At 38.4% G+C, this 24,040-nt stretch overlaps 1 protein-coding gene across 1 annotated transcript in view; it reads right to left on the bottom strand.

Annotated features, from left to right (window-relative positions):
* Window positions 1-3,165: 3,165 nt before the first annotated feature.
* The window catches only part of LOC111266293 (uncharacterized), a 46,706-nt gene continuing 25,831 nt past the window's right edge, over window positions 3,166-24,040 (bottom strand). The window contains exons 2-5 of the mRNA XM_022843663.2: window positions 13,500-13,595; window positions 9,264-9,428; window positions 4,106-4,396; window positions 3,166-3,823 (exon numbers count right to left, since the gene is read on the bottom strand). Of these exons, the coding sequence (XP_022699398.1) occupies window positions 3,789-3,823; window positions 4,106-4,396; window positions 9,264-9,428; window positions 13,500-13,595 (587 nt within the window). The 3' untranslated portion in view covers window positions 3,166-3,788. The remainder of the gene's footprint in view (window positions 3,824-4,105; window positions 4,397-9,263; window positions 9,429-13,499; window positions 13,596-24,040) is intronic.

The raw sequence follows: 24,040 nt of genomic DNA, 5'->3' as shown, positions 1-24,040 counted from the left end.
GAAAGCGTAACCTGGTAGGCATAGGTTATCCTCGTCCCCTACTTTTTTCCGATGCTTGTGTCTGAGTTAGTGACTGGAAGAATACGTTAAGGTTGTTTCAGGATACCTACATTTCATAATGCTAATAAAAATTGTGATTTTTGTTTAAGATATTGAATTTACCGTTCTTTTAGATATTCTAATATAGACCCCTCTGCCCTAAAATAAATGCCGCATTTTTATAATCTCTTTCGAAAAGGTCATAATTGTGTTTACAAATACATTGACTAGTTACGCAGAGCTCGGGACACTTTTATATTGAAATATTTCTAAAAAATTTTAAGGCCTGTCTGAATAATCATGGGTTATTATTAGGTGCGTACGCAGTATAACTGTGCAGTGGTTTAATACCCTCTTAGCAGATCCTTTGATAAAGGTTTGCGACTCTGATTGACTACGACAAACGTCAGGTGTGTACGTTAAAAATGATGCAGATTAGTAATGTGGACTATAAACGGGTGAGCGATAAGTTGATTGACGACGGAATGCAAACCTATGGACAGGCACTTTAATATCTTTATTATTATCTTTAATATTAAGGCGCCTTAGTACAGCTAATTAAGTTACCTGAGCACGAGCCAAAAAACGGCGCGCAAATTTCCGGTGATAGATGAGGCAGTAACGAACTTTGTATACTGGCGTCGCGGAAGTTGCATGTTCGAATCCGCTCGTTTGCGCGACAGATTTTTCACGCTGCCTTTAGTTGGCTAACCTTCCGTCTCCATTATGAATTCGTCTCAGCGTAACGCAACAGTAAATAAATATGATATTATATATAGGTTGTATTTACATACTGCTTTCTGAATTATTTTCACTGGCTTTCGATGTTCAGCAGCGATAAGCTGTAAACAAGAACGAATCTATTATTATTATTAAGGCGTAAGCCTTATGTATATACTGTACGCTATAATTGAGTGAGATTTGATTTTGATCAAATCTTTCGATACGTTAGTCCGCTTCGAGCATAAATGGCAACTGCTCTCACATGATTTCTTTCCGCTGTCTGCTGTAGAGGCTCGGCAAAAAGAGGCGAACCTTTTGAAGTGTGTATCACCTTGTCCTGAGATACTTATGTGATGTACTAGTTAAGCCAAAATATTAATAAGCATTGAATATCTATTTAAAAATACTTAAAAAAAAAGGCAGATTTTCAACTTCGATGACTTAGCTTTAGACTAAACGGTTTAACACACAGTGTTATTTTCAGCGATATGCTATGGTGAAAATCGTTTTCCTGTCATTTTTCTGCCTACTGCATAGTTTGTTACTAGGCAATACGAGTAACAATAGTATATTATAATAAGGTAACTTGCTACACGGTACTCTTGCACTCCAGGCATATGCACGTAGCTCTCATGCACTGCTCATTGCCAAAATGTATTTTTCTATTTTCACAAGTTATAGATGAATACGAAATAGCCAAACGCGGTATGACATAAAGCCACTTAACAGCTAAAGCACAACATTAACAAGAATATTTAAGTGTTTGTTGCCCAGTGTTGAGCCCGGAAGTGACCCAAATAGGTGAATACTTTGAAGTATCATTAGACATTACTATAACTTATGCTATTGTAATAGGCTAAGTATGTCGATGATCTATTCCGACATTAAAATCGCACTTAGCTATCTTTCTCAAAAAAGTCACAGGTCGTTCCTTTTCTCCAACTAATCTGAGGAAGGTACCCAACACTGGTCTCTCTACGGGCTCTCTATGTAGGTTAGGCGATCTTTGCTTCGGTCTATTTGACTGCCTTTTCGTCAATATACCAAATAACATATAATGTTTTTTTTTAGAAAAACTTTATCGCGCTAGATATAATTGTTACTGAAATGCTATTCTCTGTTAAGCGTTGCGCGCGCAAAAAAAACACTGCCAAGCTTTACACCCCTCCTTTTATTATCCATAGTTAGGGCTTAGAAGGGCAGGCGTAATAAAATAGCTAATATTAATAATAATTTCATTAATAAACCAGTAGTAAGCAAATAATGAACAAAGCACAGCTTGAAACTGGCTGGAAGAAGTGTTATTTTCGAAAGGAAGTTTTTGTGTTAATTCGACCTCAGTGCAACTGGTTTTTAACTGGTTTCTTTCAATCAAGTCAGCTGAATGGAAATCTGTATGCTATTTCTAGTTATGGCTCTGTTGGCAAAGAGCTTAACGATTCTCGCCGCTTCTTTGCAGATAGGTGGTTTGATGATAGCTCTTTTAATTGTGCTTCCCCAGATGGCTCAAACGATCTTCATCCTCCGAAAAAACCAAATAATGATTTGTTTCTTTTAGAGACGCTCGTTTTGTTGTACACAGGAAACGACGGGCCTTATACACGGCCTGGGTTTAAGGCATTTGCTGTAAAGGCTAGGTTTGCACTGTCTGCAGACATTGTCTGGCGGGCGAAGTTTTCTTGAAAGGGAAAGACTTTATTTTTTTTATTTAGGCGCAGATTACATGCTACAAAAAGGTAGCCGCAAAAGTGTAGAATCTCTCATGCTTGTGGTCGCGCACTCGATAATCCAGAGCGATAATGGATATTTCAGATTGTCAAAGCTTTATAGAACTAGCTAAACAGCTCTCTGAGTACCCAAATAAATAACCTAAAATACGAGTATATATATCTTAACGTTTATCGGAGTAACCAACACAACGCGAGTAGCACCATCTGTGGTGGTGGCAAAAGCTACAAAGAAGTTAGCAAGCGAAGAAATCCTAGCCCGCGAGGTTTGTGCTCGATCTGTTTGAAGGATACAGCCTTAATTTGAAAGTGCAATCCCGACCTGAATCTCATAAATAATGAAATAACTCTAAACCTCCTATTTATAATCGTAGCCTGAAGTAAATATCTCTATGAAATAATAAGGGGTTGGATATTCTAAAATTTTGATCTAGTTCAATTAAAAATCTCACAAAATCGTTATCAGCTAATCGTCTATCTATGAACGCCGAAATAGTTTATCCCAGCATTTTCCTTTGTTATTTATTATGTCCTGGAATCTTCTGTTTTCCGAGTCCTAATAGGCCATGATGTTGTTTTTGAACGTAGGACCCTTTGGACTGGATCCGACTAGCTGTTTAATTTGCTTAACGAATACAATAGATACATTCACTTCAAGTAACAATAAACCTCCTGCTGCAATTCGAGCTCATATATTTATTATATTACGACAATTATATTTACAAGATAGCGGCGTTTCGTTTAGAACGGAAAACTGGCTATTTCAGAACATGGAAAGATGCCAATCTGTCAGCTTTCCTAAAAACTCATATAAACCGGAAACTATAGAGGAATAAATATTCGGTACCTAATATTGGCGATATCTGCGAAGCAATTACACGAGTTTTAATGAGAGATTGTTCGCAATTAGATCTCGTTCAGCTAATTTCAGCAACATTACTGTTTATTACTAATGTATTATGTGTATGTGTGTGGGCTAAAAAAGAAGCGAGCTTTCTTTTGTACGTATTTGAGTATCCCGTAGACACGATTGACATATAGTACTCGCGGAGAAAATCACCAAGAAATCGGCAGAAAAACGTAGCGGACGTTTGCTAATACAAAATTCGAAAAGAAACGTACTTTACTACATTATAAAACACAAACAATTAACAACAAAGTAGCAGAAGCATTTCGTATGCGCGTCTACCTCGCTTGGTGTCGCCGCTCGCTGCGGGGAGAAACACCACTATTCGTATCATTATCATATTGAGAAATAAATTAATCAGCTCTCACTGAACTGCCAGGTTCCCCCGGCATTTACTTATGCTCGCCAGCGCTGCGGGAAGGACGGGCTGAAATCAAACCAAAATATATCATCGTGTAGAGTTATCATTGTAACAGAACGGGAAGCTTAGCATTAACAAGTCTTGGAGCAATTCAGTCTAGAAATCGCTTTTTCCCTTTACATTTATACGAGGAAAATAAAAACGAAAAGCGTATATATTTGATAAATTTCGGCTTTTTGCCTTGTAGCAAGATCGCTTTTAGCCCAACGCAGGTTAAACCCTCTGTATCATTTGGAACAAGACCTATTATAAACCTTAAGCAATATGTGGGCGTATAGAGAAACTCACGCTTGCATTTGCAGTACGAGCAGCGCGTGCCGGGTTTTTGTTGAATATAGCAACCGTATCGGGCTGGGCAGGACGAAATTGTTGGACAGTCTGCTCGGTCACCCTGAAGTCCTTTCCAATAGTCATCGCCATGAGGATGTTGGTTCTGGATTGTGCTGAGATGAGCAGGGAAGCTTGGCCTGGGGGGATGGACGGGCGGGTATTCGTGCTCATTTAAAGCAGGACCAGTTGGAGCGAACAGAGCGTTCACACTGTTTCCGGAGAGAATGTTCTCGTGCAAATATGCCGCGGCTATACGAAGAGCGCGCCGTAAGGTGGTCGTCGCACAGAGGTGGATGAGGGACCGAGCACGATGAAATACAGAACAGTTAAGGCACATTGATTGGTATCTTTTACAGAATGTAGAAAGTTTTATCGAATTTTTGTGGACTCAAAACACTTAACGAATCAACGTATCGCTCACGACAATTCTATAGTAATACGCTGCATAACTTTCACTATCTAAAGACATTATAAAAATATAATATCAACATGTTTCAGTAAACCAGCGAAGTTTATTTGCTATATACAATATCGATTATCTTGCTTGTACAGAGAAACGAAGACAACGCTTTAAAGAGGTTTATTTTGAAAAAAACTAGAACAATCTATTAAATAACATAAACAATATATGCTTTTCGATAGATTGCCCTTAACGACAGGAGTAACTGGCAATTGGAAATTGCCCATTTAAGTTCCTGACTTGTAGCCACGCATATACACCTTTACAATTTAATAGTCGGATTTTTACCAGTCTGTGCAGTAATCTTGCTTGTTTCCCATGAAGCAGTACTGCTGATAATCGACTCAATCGTTCGAAGTTCGACACGGTGAATATTTTTGTAAAAAAAAAAAGTTTTTCTATTTCCTCCCTTTAGCAACAACTTCGATATTCTAATTTCTTAAAACTTGCTGAACTTGGCCACAAACTTAGTTATACTTATAGGCTAACAATACTATGCAATCAATGTTTTAAATAAGAGAAATATCATTTACTAAAGCTGTTCTTGCTGAAGCAGAAACATTTATGACTTTTTTGTGGACGCCTCAGGTCCTCCCCTGAAAAAGAGTAACCATGGGCCTAATTGTGGTGGCAAGCTGCCCACCATCCATACATTCCATCATACAACTGTCAAATTTAATATTTTTTTTTTATTGTATGACGTGGCACGGTCGCATTGGTATACTGAATTCTCCACTGTTGTAACAACAAATGTTCTATGCCGATCTTTTGTTTTAGGTAAAGAGGTATACGTCTTATTTTAGTACATTTATATTCACACGACGATAACGATATCAATAGGCCTATTATATTCAATGATATAATTAAACGACATTTCTTCAACGCTAACTAAAATTCCATTGCGTATACCTTTGTATTGTTATTATTTTAATTCTTCGCCTCCAGTTGATTGCCTGTTTTAGGTATACATATGTCCATATTCATTCATGACAGCGTAGCATGGTTCCACTTCATCACAGCACGATATATTTATAATTGCTTGCACGACTTGTCTACGTGCCGATGTATGTAATGTCCACATATACATGTAACATTTATATGCCGAGCGTTGCTTTACAGGTGAAGTATTTCAAAATAGGTCCACATATTTGTATTTAAATCTACATATTATACTTTCACGTATAATTGAAAATTGACAGACTACAGATTACCATAAACTACACTTAAACTATAGTTTCCACTAAGTCCTAAAACCATTTGAGACCTTCGGGCTTCTTCGCTTCCGATGAACCGAGTTGACGACAAATAGATCGTTGTGAGGAACTCGTCAGGAAAACGAAACAGTAGGCGACTTCATACGGGCCCGAACGCTAATAAAATTGTTGATCTTCAATATAACGCTTAACTCTAATCAATTGTAGTTCCTTTACCAAACGTAATTCAAATCAGTCTAGTAGAGTAGTGTTTGGTCAAAAATCCTACTACCATCTGATGTCGTACCTTTGCAGGATATACTGCTCCTACAATATATCCTTTACAGTGTATACACGTAGTAAATTAATTTAGACAAAACATTCTCACATCGCATAGAAAGCCTCAGTCTTCTTAATCTTTCCATTGGCCACAGTCGAAGAAATTTGCAGTAAGTCAAGCTTACGTAAGATGAGTGTGGATTAAGCAATTTCTAGAAACTCATTAGTTATTCCGCTAAACTGTGTTCAATCAGAAATTAAAAAAAAAAAAAAAAAACACCAGAACGATAGAAAATGCACCGGGAATGCTGTTTCGTAAGGTACGGTGGGGTATTAATGGCGCCATTAACAATTATTACGGAAACTAAACGCCAGAAAATCCGTCACACGATCGAATCAGACAAATACTGTATGTGGATCAGCGTTTATTAGACGTCAGTGTATTGTTTGTTTCTGTAAACGCTACACAACATTTTTTTTTTTTCTAAATGGATGTCGATATATTTTATGTTCAATGTTTTTAGTTACCGTTCTATTGATTATAAAATGATTCTCATCCGTGAGTCTTTAACCGTTTTTTGTTGACTGGTCAAATATTCTGATGTGAATTTGTATAGTGTTTGTAAGTGGGCCCGCAGTAACCGCGTTTCCATTTTCTAACGATTACATATAGATATATATATACATTGGGTCGTGGAAACAGTATTAACCATGTTTCCAGCTAGATGGCTATCTCAAACAAGATGCGTCAAGTCGCCGGTGGCTGGTGTTTTTTTGAAAGCTGAGATTTAACAATAGTAGATCTATTAGAATTGTTGGAACGTTTTTATTCAGAGTTAAGATAGCGAGGTTTCGAGATGACCATAATTCCTACAAAATTTCGCTGTATTACATATTTTTATTATGATACAGACACAAATTTTGGCAAGGCCCATAACTGGGGCTGTTTATAACCAATATGCGTTATCGAAAGAATGGCTCAAACCTAGTTTTCTCGCTTTCGTTTTAGGAATTTTAATCTATACGATGCTCTCCGTAGTAAGCAATCAATTATGAAAGAAGTTGATGAGATGATCGCGAAAGTTGGCCAAGAGAGCTACGTCAGTGGCCATTTCTGAAGTGGTCGATCACGAGTAATAAAAAAAGATCACATATAATAATAATGTGTGAATAATAAAAAAAAAAAATGTGCTCCACAATATGTGCCAAACCTAGGCTGAAGAAGGTCGTGCTATGTGTCTAGTGGGATTGGAAAGGAACCACGCGTTATAAATTTCTGCCGCCAACAAAACGGGTTACTCAGACCTCTATGGTAAACGACTAACACGACTTCAACAACCCCTTAAAAAAAACTAACGAAAGAAAAGAAGTGTCCCTTTCCGCCATGACAATGCCAAACCTCGTAGATCTTTCCCTAGCTGGAAAAAATTAACAGAAACATTTCGATGCATTTGACAGATAACCCTAATTTTGCACCATCAGGCTATCAGCTCTTTCGGTCTTTGCAGAAGTCCCTTAATGGTCTCAATAGGGGAATGCAAAAATTGAAAAAAGTCAACATTTTTTTCTAGCCACCAGAATTCACAGAAGTTTTGCAGTTTATCATGACACCAGGACAATGGCAGAAGGTTATTAATCGAAACGGCAAACAAATAGTTGAATAATGTTATTTTAAGATACAAAAAGTCGATCACTTCTTTCCCTCTCGCTCTCTCTCTCCCTCTATATATATATATATATATATATATATATATATATATGGAAGAAAATGCGTAGTATTTTAATTTAAGGCAGGAATAACAGTTATTTTCTCAGAAATTATAAACGCTCCGAAAGTTCCTTTAAATTAGTTTTTTTAGTGGACTCAACATCAATAACTTATAATTATTTGTCCAGCCTGAAGAGAAATCAAGCCACAAAGCAAGCAAGGTAGGACAGATTTAACAGTATACGCATAACAATGCGGACCTTACAAAGAGATAGACTGATTTATTTTAAGGCACCGTTTACTATGCTAATACTGATTTCCCTAAGGTAAGTGCGCCTTTTTAATTGAAAACGTATAGTCCTTATCGTAACCATGTATGCAGTGATAACTATAAGCGGGTAAAAATTATGGGCAGGAATGAGATGGGTGCATCGATAATTCTCGTCTAAACATCCAGCGATGCCAGACAGTAATAAACTGAGTCGACAAGTGCCAGTTGTCCCAGGAGGATTAAATAAAGTTATGCAATATTTTTTTTCTGTGTGCATGTGCTTATTTTTTTTAATAGACTATTTTCTAGTTCATGGTTGTATTCTTTATTTTTAGTTCTGCATTAGAGGAGTTAATAGCTCCATCATGATGAGGCAAAACCGTTGTCATTAACTTTAAGAACACTGAGGAACGCTCAGGCCCAAGATCGTTTAGACTGAGTGTACACCCACTAGCTTGATTGATTATTAGCTTTCTGAGCGAATGAACAGCTAAACTAGATTGTCATATATCACTTGCGCACGAATATAACGTAAATACGTCTTCAAAATGATCTGCCTTCTCGTTGTTAATCACGAAGATAATAAGGAGCCTGCTGTTATTGCTGCCAGCTGTGCTTTACTCGCATTTAGTTATTACAGTGGTTGTTGTTTTTATTGGAAGTCTGCAAGGGTCCTTCTTGCAAGAACGCCAGCTGATTGAGCAAACAACTCTATAAAGATATATTTCTTGATTCATATTCCTATTTAATAGATTTCAATTTCTGGGGAGAGTAAGGTAGCGCTAATTTTTTAGCGTAGAAATGTAAAAACGGACGCTCGGTGCAGCCGGATCAGAACTCGAAATTTGCTAGCGGAGGCTCTTCCCATACGTTCCCATCTATTGAGAATAGATAAATAGTGACGTCCATGCCAACTCATAGCTTGTCGATGGGTTAACGGAAGTGTTCTAACACGGAGCCATTGAGTGTCAACGTGCATCGAATGTTATGCGTGCACAACTCTGAAAAACGTGTCGTAGTTTGAGGTATGGATAACGGACAATATATTATTCATTTGCCAAACATTTTACTTTTTGAGGTAAGTGTAGATAGAACACTTCGCTGGAAGATGCTTAGCTGTGTTTATCTGTACTTAGTAGCAAATGTAATACTTCTATCTCAAGATTTGTATTTGGAGGTACTAGTTACAACAGGAAGAAACATACAAGGAGCTGTACTCTGATGATTGCCAAAGACGAGTGTGTGCCAGTTATTAGCGGGGCTGCGTGTTTTTGGGGCAGCCGGGTAAGGATACGTCAATGGCACAGAATATTCAGGCCCCGCTGACTGACCTGGGGCTGCGGCCACCTGTTGCTGCTGATGTCCATCCTCTGAAAAAATCAACAAAGACAAGTGCATTCAATAGCCGCTTAGTGCACTCTTGTAAATGTCAAGTAAATATTAGGGTAGCTCATCGATGCGATTACGATCTGAAGTCGGTGCTTCAAATTAAACAGATCGTCCATCGCCGTGCAGTAACACGTATGAGGAGGCACTTCCGTCGCTATGTGATTTTTGTAAAACATTCGATCTTATGTTAATAAACATACTCAATTTCTATAAAACAAACAGTGAAATAAACAATTTGTTCTATTTTAATCATGGTTAGCTTTCGTATTTGTTTAGGGTAAATTGAACAGATGGTTTTCGATGATTTAAACCTTGAAGTTCCATTATGAAGGCATTTTCAAGCTCAAACGGAATCTATACGATTAAGTGCGCACCCTCAGTGTTTGTGTTGATGTCAAAAAAAATTACCAATTTACTTCAAAGCTGTTAATTATCGTCCTCAAATGATTTATGTGAATTCTATGTTTCCTTAGCTCGTTCGTCTATCATCATAGACGGTAACAAAGTTGTTATTATAGACCCAGCAAATAGATTTTTTTTTAATTTTAACTATACAGTTTTAGAAATAGTTTCTTTGACGTTTTGTTAAACGACTGTCAATGTCTTTATTTTAGGTACAGAAAGCGTTTGTGTATAGTATTGAACGCTTTTGTTGATACTGCTGGCCGATTTTTATTTTCGTCAACGTTTTTCACTGTAATAACTGTTTCATTTATGGCAGTTATTTAATGCCTAGTTTTTGTAAATAGCATGTTACAAACTGACTGCTTAATAACTTTTTGCCATTTAGATGAGCTGACAACTGAAACTTAGGGGCCCGATGTATGTGGAAAACTGTATACATGAGAATACCTTTTTCTAGGGAACACAAAAAAGGTGTACGGAAGCAGGCGGAAAGTGGCAGATATGCCATTAGATGCTTTGTTTGCCAAATACAATGCCAGTTGATCACTCCGCAGGTTTCAGCGGAAACCTCCCTAATTTAAAATATAAGGTCTATCCTAGATGACATGAAGAGTGACAGGTTGTACCAGCAGATCTGTCGTCAAAAAATTGCCATTTTTTTACAGATATAGACTAATCAAATAACCCATGAAGGGCATGTAACCCCCAAACAATCCCATTTGTGTTCCAGAAGTCAAATTTCACAAAACCGCACCAGCACTTCTTCTTAACAGAAAAGAAACTGCTTTAAATTTCAGCGTTTTCCATTTAGCTCAAATTGAGTGATAGTACTTTAGATTTCATTGCTGTTAGCAAAAATTATTTGGCCATTCTGTTGAGACTTATATCAGTCATCTTTTGTTGACTCTAGTTGAACGGGTGATTTATCTTATATATGAAGAATCCGGGCTGTGTTTTCCGCAGGCCAGGATTAACTGAGTCTTCTGGTCGGGAATATAATGACAATTTAGAGATAATATTATCATATAGTGGTTCCCTGACCTAGCTTTTCCTACTAAAAGTTTTTAAAATCAGAGTTTGTGTAATATTGAAAGCAATAAAGATACAAACTTAGTTTAGTTCGGCCACACAAACGCGAATGGTTCGGATATACCTTTTCATGAAGTACGTTACGAATATTATTTGTCAAGATTTACCAGTGTCTTTCCAAGCCAGTTTATTATGGGAAAGGTTCTTGACAACAGCTATAGAGTCATTTAGCGCTGTTCTACCATCTCAAGAATCGATCTAGGTAAAATTCGTTGCCGAGAAGCACCGACTTAATACTTGTTACACAGTTTAATGTTTAAGAGTAAATAATTTCAAAAGTTCTTTTTACACAAGTGGCTTAAGATATGGAATAATAAAGAGGAAACTGTCATTTATGAAACTTATACCTTCATAATATTTGAGAAGTGGGAGTATGAGCGACGAGTATTGAAATTATTTGCCATAGACGCCGTTCAATCCGGCCCGATTTAAAATGCAGAGATTGTGAGATTGAAGCCGTTACCAACGGCTTGCAATTCTAACTTATAGATGTTCTGTATTTTGAAACATTCAGCCCTATCCTAATTTTTGATTGACTTTATTTGAAAGCAGATAGGAGCCAGACAGGGGTAGACAAATCTACAACGGCCACCATCATTGATACGATCACACCGGAGCGGTGTTAAAAAGAAAACGTAAAATTGTTTTTCTTCGTGTCTTCCCGTTCGTGTCGACATGACTATGCATTCAATGTCGCGATAGCAGCGTCTCGGCATCTTACGTGCGAAGTGACCGCTCGACAAGTTTCATAATCAAGGTCTTGTAATCAAGGTTCATATAAAATCCTATGCACGCAAAGAAAGGAGTGCTAAAAGCCTTCAATTCCTATATAGTACCCGCGACGAGCTATTCGTACAGCTCCTATATGGCCTTATAGCATCATCGGTCTTTAACGCCAGTTGTCTGTATTCTTCGCCCAACGATAAAAATTTTATCACAACTTCGCCTCGTTGTACTCTTCCCACCAAAAACAGCAAGGTCACCAACGGTAACGCAATGTAAAGAAGATGAAAGCATTATAATTTGGGAAGCAAAAGATGCAATTTTGTGCGATTCTTTTTGTCCCGCTCCAAATTGCCCGCAATAACTCCGGTTCCGCACCGATGACCATTCAGGATACAAATGTCGGGAAGCCAAAATGATCTTATTGAAATTACAGAAAGTTTTAACCATTCGCGGCTGCCAGTACCGTTTATCGTCTACTAATAATCTGGGTAAGGCCAGGTGAAGTACACCTTATGTTGCTACCACATCTCTGGCAAAATAGGGGGCAGAAAATTGCATCTGAGAAGCGTAGCATGGAGATAGTGAAATACGTGTTCGGGGTCCTACTTCTAGGAGATGAGTGCCGGTTAGTACACATAAGACCAGTGTAGCATATTAAAAAAACGGAGCTGTATAAATAGATAACGCAACGAAAATATAAGCCAGAGAAGTAATCATAAAGGTGCGCACTGGATTATGACACAGAAAATAAACTGTATCAAAAGGGACCACGAAGCTTCGGGTTTATTTACATGCTTGATATCGATCGAAAATGTTATCAATAATAAATAATAGTACCAATATTTGATATAACATACATGATATAATTTGAAGATAATAGTACCATCGGTACTGTGAAGATGTTCGGCTTGGCAAGTTACTATTGAAAAGGTACTAAGCAGCGTTCTTGCCAGTCAAACACTGAAAGAAGCTTATACCACTGACCGGGCTAATGAGAGACAAGGAAGAATACAGGGAAACTGAATATCGACTTATACTGAACTCGTTCAAAATGGTATAGAGCTCGTATGAGCTAACGCAATAACGTAAATTCAAGTCATACTTTTGAACTTAACATTAACTAATAAATAAATGGAAGTATTTCCTTTTTTTACAAAGGCCATTTCTTGTAAATAAATATACATTGCGGAACAAAACTAAAGGTACCACAACAGACGCCACTGATTTGAAAATATCGACGCCAAGCCTTCAAGTAACTGTGACGATACATGTTGTTGTCAATGGATCGTAGAGAGAGCCGATTAATTCAGAGAATAGTTTAGAGGTACAGGTAATATTTTAAGTTGTCTTTTCATTCCTCGAAAAACAGATCAGAACGCGAATGAGATCAGAGAAAATGTGTTTGTTAACGTTGTTGTAACGTTGAGTCCTAGACGCACAATTTGTCGAGCGTTAACTGCGGATCGAAAATCTGACACATACTGGCATAACAAGCGGATCATTGTAAATTTATATTTGTCATAAATGAACCTTTGGTCGTATTGCGGTTCGTGCAGAGGCTGTATAACGTATTTTCCAATAATGATTATCTTGTTACGATAAAAATACGAGCAATTATACAGTCGTATGTAGTTTTAGACTAGGTAATGATAGTATGTGTTGTAAATTGTTACATTATTATCCATCAAGGACCTTCTGTTGATGTCAACACGCATTACTTACACGGTAGAAATGTGGCCGTGAGAGAATGATATTAGTCGACGATGTCGATTTAAATCAATAGAATACCAAAAAAATGTTTTAGATTATAAAGCTTATAATGATGAACTTACGGAGCAACAGGACGAGCACTTGGTACTGATTGTATGGGGGCTGATTCATACTGCTGGCCGAAAATTGAAGATCTTGGTCAGAATAGCTTGCCGTTCCTGTAACAGTAATTTAATATTGTCATTCCGTTAGAGTAGTCACGGGAACTCTTCGGTCAGTTATTAAAACGGCACAATGGAGAAAACTTTTACGTACTTTACCATCTCAAACGTATGTGCTAACATCCAGTTTAAATCATATTACTAAGTTAGCCGTCCATGTCTACACATAATTTTTTACAGGGTAGTTAATATGTTAGTTAATCGTCATAACTGAAGCTATACTAAGAAAACTGCTATTCGTGAGCACCGCGGAAGTTCAGAAACGGTAGGAATAATACTAAATCTAGTCGAACAATTTGCCACATTTTCCTATATAGATTGTTTTTCGTTGAAATGTGGACTTGCGGGCCTATCAGCAAATCGGGGAAAAATCACAATGCACATTCTCAAAGATAAATGGGCTCCAAACAGCGGTAGATGATATACAGCTCTATAAATACCCACCTATTTCGGTATCCCCAGCAATATACTAAAGTCCACTGGGAAATTAGACTGTGCCTAGCTATTCGGCCCTCGAGATGTATGTGTCGCTGCATGTTCAAAAGTAATCACCGATCAGTGTTTTTCTCTATAATAAAGAAGTAATTTTTAGCTATAATAAAGCAGAACATCATAAATCTGATCACTCAATAAATTGCTGTTAATCCCATTTCATCAGTGACATTTTCTGTTTTAACAAAAATTAACTAACGTTTTGCCGTTGCATAATCTTCGCCGATGCTGAGGTGCCGTTTTCGCAAACCATAACCTTCCCTCAATTAAGTCCATTGAACACGTCTTAGTTAACCCCTTCTTTGATGCTTGTTTTTATATATCAAGTTATACTTCTCCGTTCAAATACGTGCGGCTCATTGATTTAGCTATCTGATCTGTTACCAATAAATTTTTCATTTTCATCGTGCCGGAACATGCTCCTCGACCATTCAAAGGGCTTCTGTTCAGGAGTTCTCCGGCGTTGCGACTTCTTGGGTTATCACACCTCGTATGAAGCCTGTATTGTGTGTACCCTAAAAATTGATTACCACTGCGGTTTTTGTTGTTCGCAACTGATAGTACGCTTAATCGTCGAACAATTTTACGAGACGCAAACTGGTATCCACAAGCCTCTAAAAAATGAGTCATCACTCAATGCGAAACTTCGGATACAAGCGGAAGCTTCAAGAGGTGCCTGCCTTGTTGTTTCTTTTGTTATCAGCAAACGTGCCATTGCGTGCGATCTGCTGATAGACGGAACGAGCATACAGCCAGCGCCCTTACGGCATCAATTTCCAACGCTTGCGGTACCAATGCAGTGCGACAATTTACGTAATTGCCACTGTCGTTTGCTTGTACGATTTATCGTGAACAGAGATGTACTTTTAGCGCAAAGATCAGAAACAGTACTGCCACTATTAAAATACATGCCGTATTGGAAGGATCAGGAGACGGCATCATTTGTCCACGCGGATCAATATATTGCCTAAGCGGCCGATGATGGTACAATGTTCTATTTGAGTGGGTACTTTAGGCCAATTTGACAAGTCACAAGTAGGAACTGGTGTAGAATAAGTGTGGTTAATTACGATCACGCCATACATCGATTATGCAACGCGGCCTCCAGTTTGCCACGTTTCGTTTAAGGAGACGTTGTGACGGTAGCAATGCGCAGTAATCCTTTCTTGCGGAGTTAGCGCTCAAGTGTATACCTACATAATTAATAAAAAAAATCTTAATATTACAAACACAACAATTCTTTTTTCTATCTAAAGTTTTTAGCCATTCTTAGGTGTACCTAGCTTATGCCTCGATTCCAGTAGACTCCGGTCTTTATCTACCAGTTTAAATAAAGGCTGTCTCTACGTCAATAATAAATGTATCTAATATTTTATATCAACTGATCAGATCACATTATTTTTTTATTTTTCAAATGTAAAAAAAAGCTGTTTTAAATGTCTATAATTGCAGTAGTTCTCAATGCACTACCGTAATAATTACTTTCATGTGGACTTTTTTTTTCACAGAAAACATGGAAAGGGCATGAGGATGGTATTGGGCATGATATATTCTCTACATATATTTGCAGTTTAGCCGCTGTATGATCTATAAAAAAGAATTGTATTAACAAGCATCCTAGTCGTCCATGAAAAGCAGCATTTTAGTATCGTATAGAATTATAAATTTACCAGAATCTTGCCGAATGTCCCAGATCAGTTATGCTGCCGAGCTCTGCATAAACAAATACTGCTGTTCGATAAAAACTGCATAAGCGGTCCGTCGAAGAGTACTGATTGTTGTCCGTATAAAAAAAGACTGCCATCGTCGATCTTTGTTTCTTTACGCCCCTGGATATCGACATATCTTTTAATCTTATTTAGCGCCTACATGTGTGTATATATCTACTCACTTGAACGCTTTTTTCGACTACAGCCTGGAAATACTGCACAAGCTGTTATTATACTATAAAACTCTCTCTAGTTTATTCTCACTATCTGCCCTCCTGTACGGTCTCCCACATCGACGTCGTGTCCATCATCAGAGCTCTGGTTCATTTGTCGGGTACGGTTACGTAGACCTGAAGGAAACTTACGCAGTGTTCGTCTCGCGATTCAGATCATATGGGTAGCGTATGATTGAGTTGATTCTCTATGCCACAGGATTGGCAGACGATTGCTAAGAGTTTAGGTGGCTTTGCCGATTTTTTGGAAGTTAGCGTGGCCGACGAATGTCTGCGCGGCTTAACAGCAGGGCCCTTGTATGTGTTCTCCTTGCCTTCCAAATTACATATTAGTCCTTTACCGGCGCAAATGTATGTATCTTCATATTCAGATAATTAAACTATTCGGACTATGAACCTTTCGACCGACTTGACTTGATATATGACCTACCGGTCCATTGGTCTCTGTCCTTGTTTGATTTGTTTGTATTTCTTGCCCAAAACGCCTATATTTTGCATGAGCGAATATATTCGACTGATCCAAAATAATTACATACGCCAATTTTGAGACATGTGTTGTCGTTGCAGTTTCTAGATCGTGTCGATATACCATAAAACCGAAAATTTAGAGTTTCGACACCCGCATTTATCGTCGACATGAGCCCACCACTTTAAGCCTTCTTATAGATGGAACGAATATTATATTCAGCATCATAGCATATGTCTTTTAACGAATGGAAACATAAAAAAGATCTTCAGTTAACACTCTTAGGTGGAAATAAGTATGTATTGACTATGAAAGATAAAATGTAAAGGTTAGTGGATGACGCAACTTCTTCGACTAAGGACTTGGACTTGTAGAAATATGCCGGTTGTATCTACCAGTGATAGGTATTTCCTCTTTTATTAATTTGGCCCAATATAACGTGCCTATAGTCTTTACTATTGTTATAACTAGTACAATGCGAAACATATCGTTGGTTGTCTTGTTGAAAATTCTCTATCGCAATCGATTGGAGCAAAGATGAATTTGCCCCTGTGCTATCGTGGACCAGCTAGAGAAAAACAATAGAAAATCATATTGCACGAGAAATGGATTGTAATTATATGGATTATCACAGCTGATTAAACAGGTCTTCTGCTCGGTGCGGTACTCCGGCAGAATGAGGGACGGCGACACCTTTATCGATTGTTTACTGCAACAAATAGGCAATCGTTCCGTCTTTGACATTTTTCTTACATACAAGCCTAACCAGGCTGACCCCAACTATGTTAAAAGGGCAAAAAATACAACTTAGCATTATTTCAAGAACCAAAGTTAATCTTTAGCGTGTCCGTAAGTCCAATCAGTAAATTTACTCTATAACGGCTCGCTCCAACTCGTACGAGTTTCAATAAATAAATATATTTCAAAATGATTAGCGTAAAAAAGAGGTGGGTCTCTTCAGTCGCCTTAGATTCACCACGGTGTTGATGGTGACTGCCTCTTCACATCTTTTGTGGATTTCCATGGAGTCAGAATTCAACAATTCAGGTAAATGTGCTGCTCAGCGTTTCATACCGACGAGGCAGTTCAGCATCTAGTCTAGATTCAGTAAGGACAGCATCCTTATAGCACCTTTAGGCCGTTTAGGCCTGTCTCTCTAATGTTGATCCCTTAATAGATAACTCTGCTTAGGTCAGTATGATGACAATGTGTTGAGAACGCCGGTCGAATTAGTCATAGAGAACAACTGATATAAAAAATTGAGCAAGTTTAGACCAATTTATTGATTAATAAAATAAGCTTCTTTTTTCGCATCTATGTCTAGCTCATAGTGATAGTAAAAACAACGTAAGCTTATAGTCATGGTATTATTAACGCAATAGATCGTAAAAATAACACACTAATGATCCTATTACAACACAATAGCGAACAGCTGCACTGGGCCCTTTAGCGAAATAAAAGACCTTATGTAGTCCTGACTAACTTACGCTTAGGTTACTCTTATATACAGGTACCTAAGCACAGTATTGTAGCTTAGCATGAATCGATCGTAATGTTGTGAACCTTCGGCAGATTCTTAAAGGTGGTTCACCCTTCACGAAGAAGTTTCCTAGTAATACTTGAAGCTCAAACGCTTGTTTAAATAAACCTAGCTCGCTTACTACCGAAATGCAATGTGTAGAATTGTGGTTATTATACTAGCGGCTGGCAGTATCACCTTGTCCGGAGCTAGTCAGCAGGCCGGTAAAACTATTTTTCTTTATAATCATTTATAATTAACAAATGAAGTTTACTAAATACTTACATAAAATCTTTGGCTATTTGCTACTTGAAACAGATTGAATATCATGACAGAATAGCGATCTTAGAGACCGAGGTACGTTTTAGTGCTGAAAATCAACGCTCAGTAGGTATGTCTGTGTTTCACTATAACTACCTAAGGCTTATAAAAACTTTGGGCACACAGGACCTCAGAAAAGCAACAGTTTATTGCTGCAATCATTTTAACTACTGAAATGGAAGGGTGGACACCAAGAGGGAGGCAACTGCCTCTTAAGACCTGAGAAGAAAGAATTGGTTGCTGAGGCCTTCGAGAAAGGCAAAGCATTGCTAGTGAGCTCATTATGGGCTTAATGTGCTATTCCTAGAAACACGTAATACGGAACTGCAACGAAAACACTGGAGATGATGAAAAAAGCACACAAGGGTTCTTCAAGAACTGATTGTTAGTGTCGCCCTAATCTAGAAAAGTTTATGGGCACAACACGTGCCTGAAGACGACACATTCTTGCCTCAGATGAAACATGGGTCCATCTATTGGGCTCACCATAAAGGATCAAGTGAAGGAATGGTTTCGAGCAGGACAGAAAGCCGTTTCAATGCAAATACTAAAAGAGTCCGAGCGTAAGCTAATGCTCACACCTGCGATGAATACCTGCAAGGAACAAATACACTACTGACTTTTGGAAGGAAAAAAAAAGAGGAAATCATGCTGTCAGATATCTTGAATTTTTCAGGAAATCACATGAATGTATGGAAAATCGGCAGGTACAGTCATTCGATGACAATACAAAGTCTCATTACCATACTCGAATTACGGTTTAAACCAAGACCAGCAGGATGGCCGTAATCTTTCTATTCGCCAATGCAAGGTCCATATAATTTCTATTGCTTCTATTTCTCAAAGAGAGTCATATGCGGCGGAACTTCTCCTCCTATGCAAGGAAATCTTCAATAACAAGATTATATATCGGTAACAAGCACATGGCTGTTCAGACCATGCAGAGGGTGAGTACATCCTAGAATCTTAGACGTGAAGACAACTGCGGTACGGAAGCCTTTGAGCAGGACGGGACTTGACTAACGCACTCCTATCGATTCAATGTAAGATGTATTGAAGTACATTCTGTAAAATGGCAGTGAAAATACTGAAAGTGAACAAGAAAAGCAAAAACAAATCGCGCCAATGAAGACCAATACGAGCGCACGCAGTTTGTATAATGGTCACCAGTAACAAAAGCACAGTGCACCATCGCAAGAGACGAGACATCGATCAGCCTATGCCGCTCATACAGGAAGTATTAGGCGAAAGAATGCCCCATTTTAGCCCATATTGTCCAGCTTCAAATTCGTGTCACTCCAACTGCTTAAAGAGAGCCACAGGTCTTCGACCGTATCTCCTCTCAAATAAGTTACCTAAAATAAAATTTGGTAGGCTATGTAAATCATGTTCAAGCTGTTAGGAACTTACGGTCGTTTGGCTTAAATATATGATTGACAAAGGAGCGTACATATAGAAAATATCCTTATCCTACATTATGTAGACTACAAGTCATGCACGTTCTTCAATTCATTCAATAGGCCCGGAAAATTCAATAGAAGTACGTTTAAAAACAAAGAAAATAGTGGAACCTGCTACTTCATAGCTACAGCGTCGTACCTACAAAACCGAGTGCCAGCAACTATGTTCGCATCAATTCAGTCAATAACACCTAACCTGCAGCTCTTTCTTGGTTGTATTATACTTTCTCATAGTTAATATGAGCGTGTTTTGCATCGCACAAGATATAGAGAGGTATTCTCTGCCGGTAAAGCTCTATTGGCTTAAATTCATGGAAGTATCTAACGAGGCTCGTGAAAACAATTTATCGTTCACTCAACCGGTAATTTAGCATATGTATATTAGCGTATTCCATCGGTAATTATAACTGTTTGTACTCTTTTTTTTCTATAATTGGAGCCATGCATATATGGTATTAGAGAATTCAGAAAGAATAATGCTATAACGACACAGATATAATGGCTAGTCGATAATATATATGTATATATAAGTCTCCGTTGGCCCGCCAATGGCGAGAATTCTGACGGGAATTCTGCATCGGAAGTGGACAGCATCGTAAGGAACGTGTGTTCGGGTGCAATCTTTGCGCTTGTTTGACGTATTTCTAGATGGCCTTGCCGTCGGGAATAAAATGGGATACATTCACGGTAAGCTTGCTGCTTAATGTCAGAACGCGCTTACGTTTTAGCAGTGTCGCAGAAGGATCTCTGTAGATTGTCGATCACTGATCGAATTAACGCCTTTCCAGAGCAATGACATATTTTAATTACGTTCAGAACACGAAGCCTTTAAGTGTGGACTGCTAGGATCGGCGCCGTATCAGAAAATCACATGTCGCAACCACCACGAATACGTTTCTTTTTTTTACATTTGCATATAAACAAACAAATGGGAAAAAAACATGTGAATGGATCTTGACGCGACAGTTTTCGATTATGCCGATTCCGTTGTAGCTGTTTGCTTTCTGTTAATAACCGTAGAAAGATTTTTGGCTCTAACTAGTAATAAATATCCTCGTTATCAAAAGATCTTTGAACGTTTTCCATAGCTACCATGCAGCGACCCTTTTGTGGCATGTCGCGATAACGCTGTACGGCGTTGCTTCGAATATTCGCCCGGGCAGAGGCTCACATATGAGTAATTTGGAGGTAATGAGCAGAAAAAAAGTTACAAGATTACTTTTTATAGCTCCAAAAAAATGTGGCTCGTAAAGTATTCGGAGACTACCCGAAATGAACGATTCGGACCTCGTGTCGAAACCTGAAAGAAACAGCTGCTGGAATCGTTGACTGGCAAATGATAAAAAAACGTATAAATAGATGCCATTTTCTAATATAATATTACGGGTTGTAGAACGCAGCAAGCGAAATCATGTTCACGCTATTCGTATTATCTGGATATCGTACTCTATGACAACGTATTTAAGCAAGTCGTGTTTGCTTAAAATGTACTTGAGGCGTTTTTCATCAATCACGTCAAAAAAATCACTTCGGTGGGTCGTAAGAAAAGGGTCGTAAGAATCATTACATTTCAACAACCTTCACTGAAGAGTATTTCCATTCGATAGCGAATGAGCGATATACGACCAGTCAAGGCCCTGTGCATTACAACTATTATTTATTACTGCAGCGTTACGCAAAAGGCTCAGCGAAAAAGTGGTATTTTCTTCTCATTGCATCGCGAGGAATTGCTTAAGTCGTCATCGACGCAGGAGAAAATAGAAATCTTGTCGGAATACTTCACTTGCTGTTGTCCTATTATGTGGACTTAGACCTTTTGTCTGCTACAGGCAAATAACAATCAGTTGAGCATGCTATATGCAACAAAGTCGTATGTTGATGAGAGGTCTGAACTATGACATTGCGAAGGAACGTTAAGTAGATGCCTCATTAACTTAAAAAAGATGTCGTACGTCCGTTATGCCATCGTTCATTTTTCAGGAGTTACGACGGTAAACAAGAAAGCCTATTATATGGTTTCTAACGTAATGCCTTTTCACGAAATCTGTGGCTGGCGCTGTTGGCCGGCTGACGTTCATCTCGACAGATAAATGCTTCAAGTTATTATATTATATTACTTCAGACAGCTGACTACTTCCACCAGTTCGGACTGACCTGTTGGACGTCAACGGCAGCAAAAACAATAGAACGGCAACCCTAGAGATTTGTTCTGTCGTTCACCCAATTCCGTCCGGTTAGTAATTATAATAAGTATTATTAATAACCGGCATACTGAAGCTATGAATTTTGGCTGAACGTCTTGCAGCCACATGCTCCATTCGTCATATCGATAGTCGTACATCGTTTATGCCCAACAAAGTTTTGATGAACATCTTCCTTCATCAATGCATAGTATTATCGATCGAATTGAATGCTACGCCCCCGTTCCATCACAAACAGTTTCCGTTACGAACGAAGGTCGAACTATGTTTCATAATATTATACATTTATAATGTCCGCCATGGTAGAGTATAGCTTTCAATGAATGTATCGCTTATTCTATATTCTTCCTATTAATCGTATTTAGTTGTTTGTTGCTGGCTTCTGTTGTTGGCATTAAACTAGCACTTTTATTTTCTCGTATTGTGAGATGATAAACAAGTAGTGTTTGAATTCAAAATGGCCACTTGGCAATTGCAGTCCCTCGAAGGCCCTACATCGCCCAGTATACCCAGCTGAACAAGCGAGCCTCAAGACCTGGCTATGAGGAATCACGCGCTCGTTGCATCTCGAATATTTCTGTAAGAGTAAGGATCATAGCCTTACAAACGATGAACTAAGGCAACAGCGAGATAAACAGAAGTACGCTTATTGTCGCCATTGGCGTGTAAAGGTCACGCTGATTTAGAGTAGAAAGAATTGCTATTTGAAGACGCAATTAGGGCAGCAGGTGCTCCGCCCGTACCAAGTAAATACTCATAATCGATAGACCACAGCCAAATCATGTACAGTCTAAAACCTAATTAGTAATCAGTAAATTAATTTTAATGGCTGAAATTCGAAAAAGACTCCGGTGAGAATATATAAGCGGATTATATTATCCATTACGAGCAGACGAAAAGTTCCGTACATCACTACATGATCTACTCTCCCCAACAGTCGATTAAGCTTCATCAATGCGGAACGTTTTAAATGTCAGACGGCCCGTAACAGAAGCACCCTCATAAGCTTCACATCGAGTATGCTTTTAATTGACTTCGAATATGTCTACTACCAAACACTACGGTCTCAATCTATTTTTGTCTGTTATTATAGATATATGTCGCAAAATTAACCATAAACTTAACAAAAATGGAGCCAGCGAGACTTCGAATAAGTGGCAAAGCTGCGATTTATGGCGCGCCATATCGCTTGGGTAGGCTGCTGGGATAGGTTAATCGATTTACCTACTTAGCTTTACTGATTTCGTCGTAGAAAGAAGCCTTGATAACTTCGTCCTTAATATTCGGCCTATCATTGATTGTTCCTTTCAACTGTTTTGCAAGTTTTTAACCTCAGAGTTGCATTAGTTGCCGCCTACGGAGTAAGCTCGACCTGGGAATGATCTTACACTGGTCAATCTCGAGCATTTGAATATAAAAAGTCTCGTTACTCAAGAGAGCTTCACAATTGTACCGGACAACCCATCAACCTCCTGGGCGACGATGCCATCTTAACCTATCGCCAACTCCGGTATTCTGGGTATGCCTGCCAAAATGGGATAGAAAATTGACGGAAGTCAGTTCCTAGGTCTATCAACTACTGAGGAGCATGACAGACGAAACCTCATCGCTCTAATAGATCTACTATCACCATCACCTACGCAGAACACAGGGGTTCCATAGTGAATATTGTTATTGTACTAGGCGTAAGCAACCTTATGAACCGTATCGTGCTTATCAGTTAGATGACATAGTAGCTAACTGAGAAACGATTGTATCATGATGTATAATTTACAATGCCAATCAGTAGCGAATCGTAAACAAACAACTTCGCAAACCATAGGTACCCTTTTCAAGAACCGTTTTAGGATATTAGCTTTTACCAGGTCCGTGTTTAAGCTAGTAAATAAAGCTTAGTATACTAAGGTGTCATACATGTGTATATTTATAATGCATCCTGCCAGGGATGAATAAATGAGCTCGATTGATTGATCATACATATATGAAGAATGTCATTTTTTACGGGCCTTTATCACCACAGGCCGGTTGAAAATATATGGTA

Source organism: Varroa jacobsoni, unplaced genomic scaffold (genome assembly GCF_002532875.2).
Source record: "Varroa jacobsoni isolate VJ856 unplaced genomic scaffold, vjacob_1.0 scaffold_1070, whole genome shotgun sequence".
Classification (NCBI taxonomy): Eukaryota; Metazoa; Arthropoda; class Arachnida; order Mesostigmata; family Varroidae; genus Varroa; species Varroa jacobsoni.
Note: the sequence above shows the minus strand (reverse complement) of the source record. Positions and strands in the feature narration are given on the sequence as shown.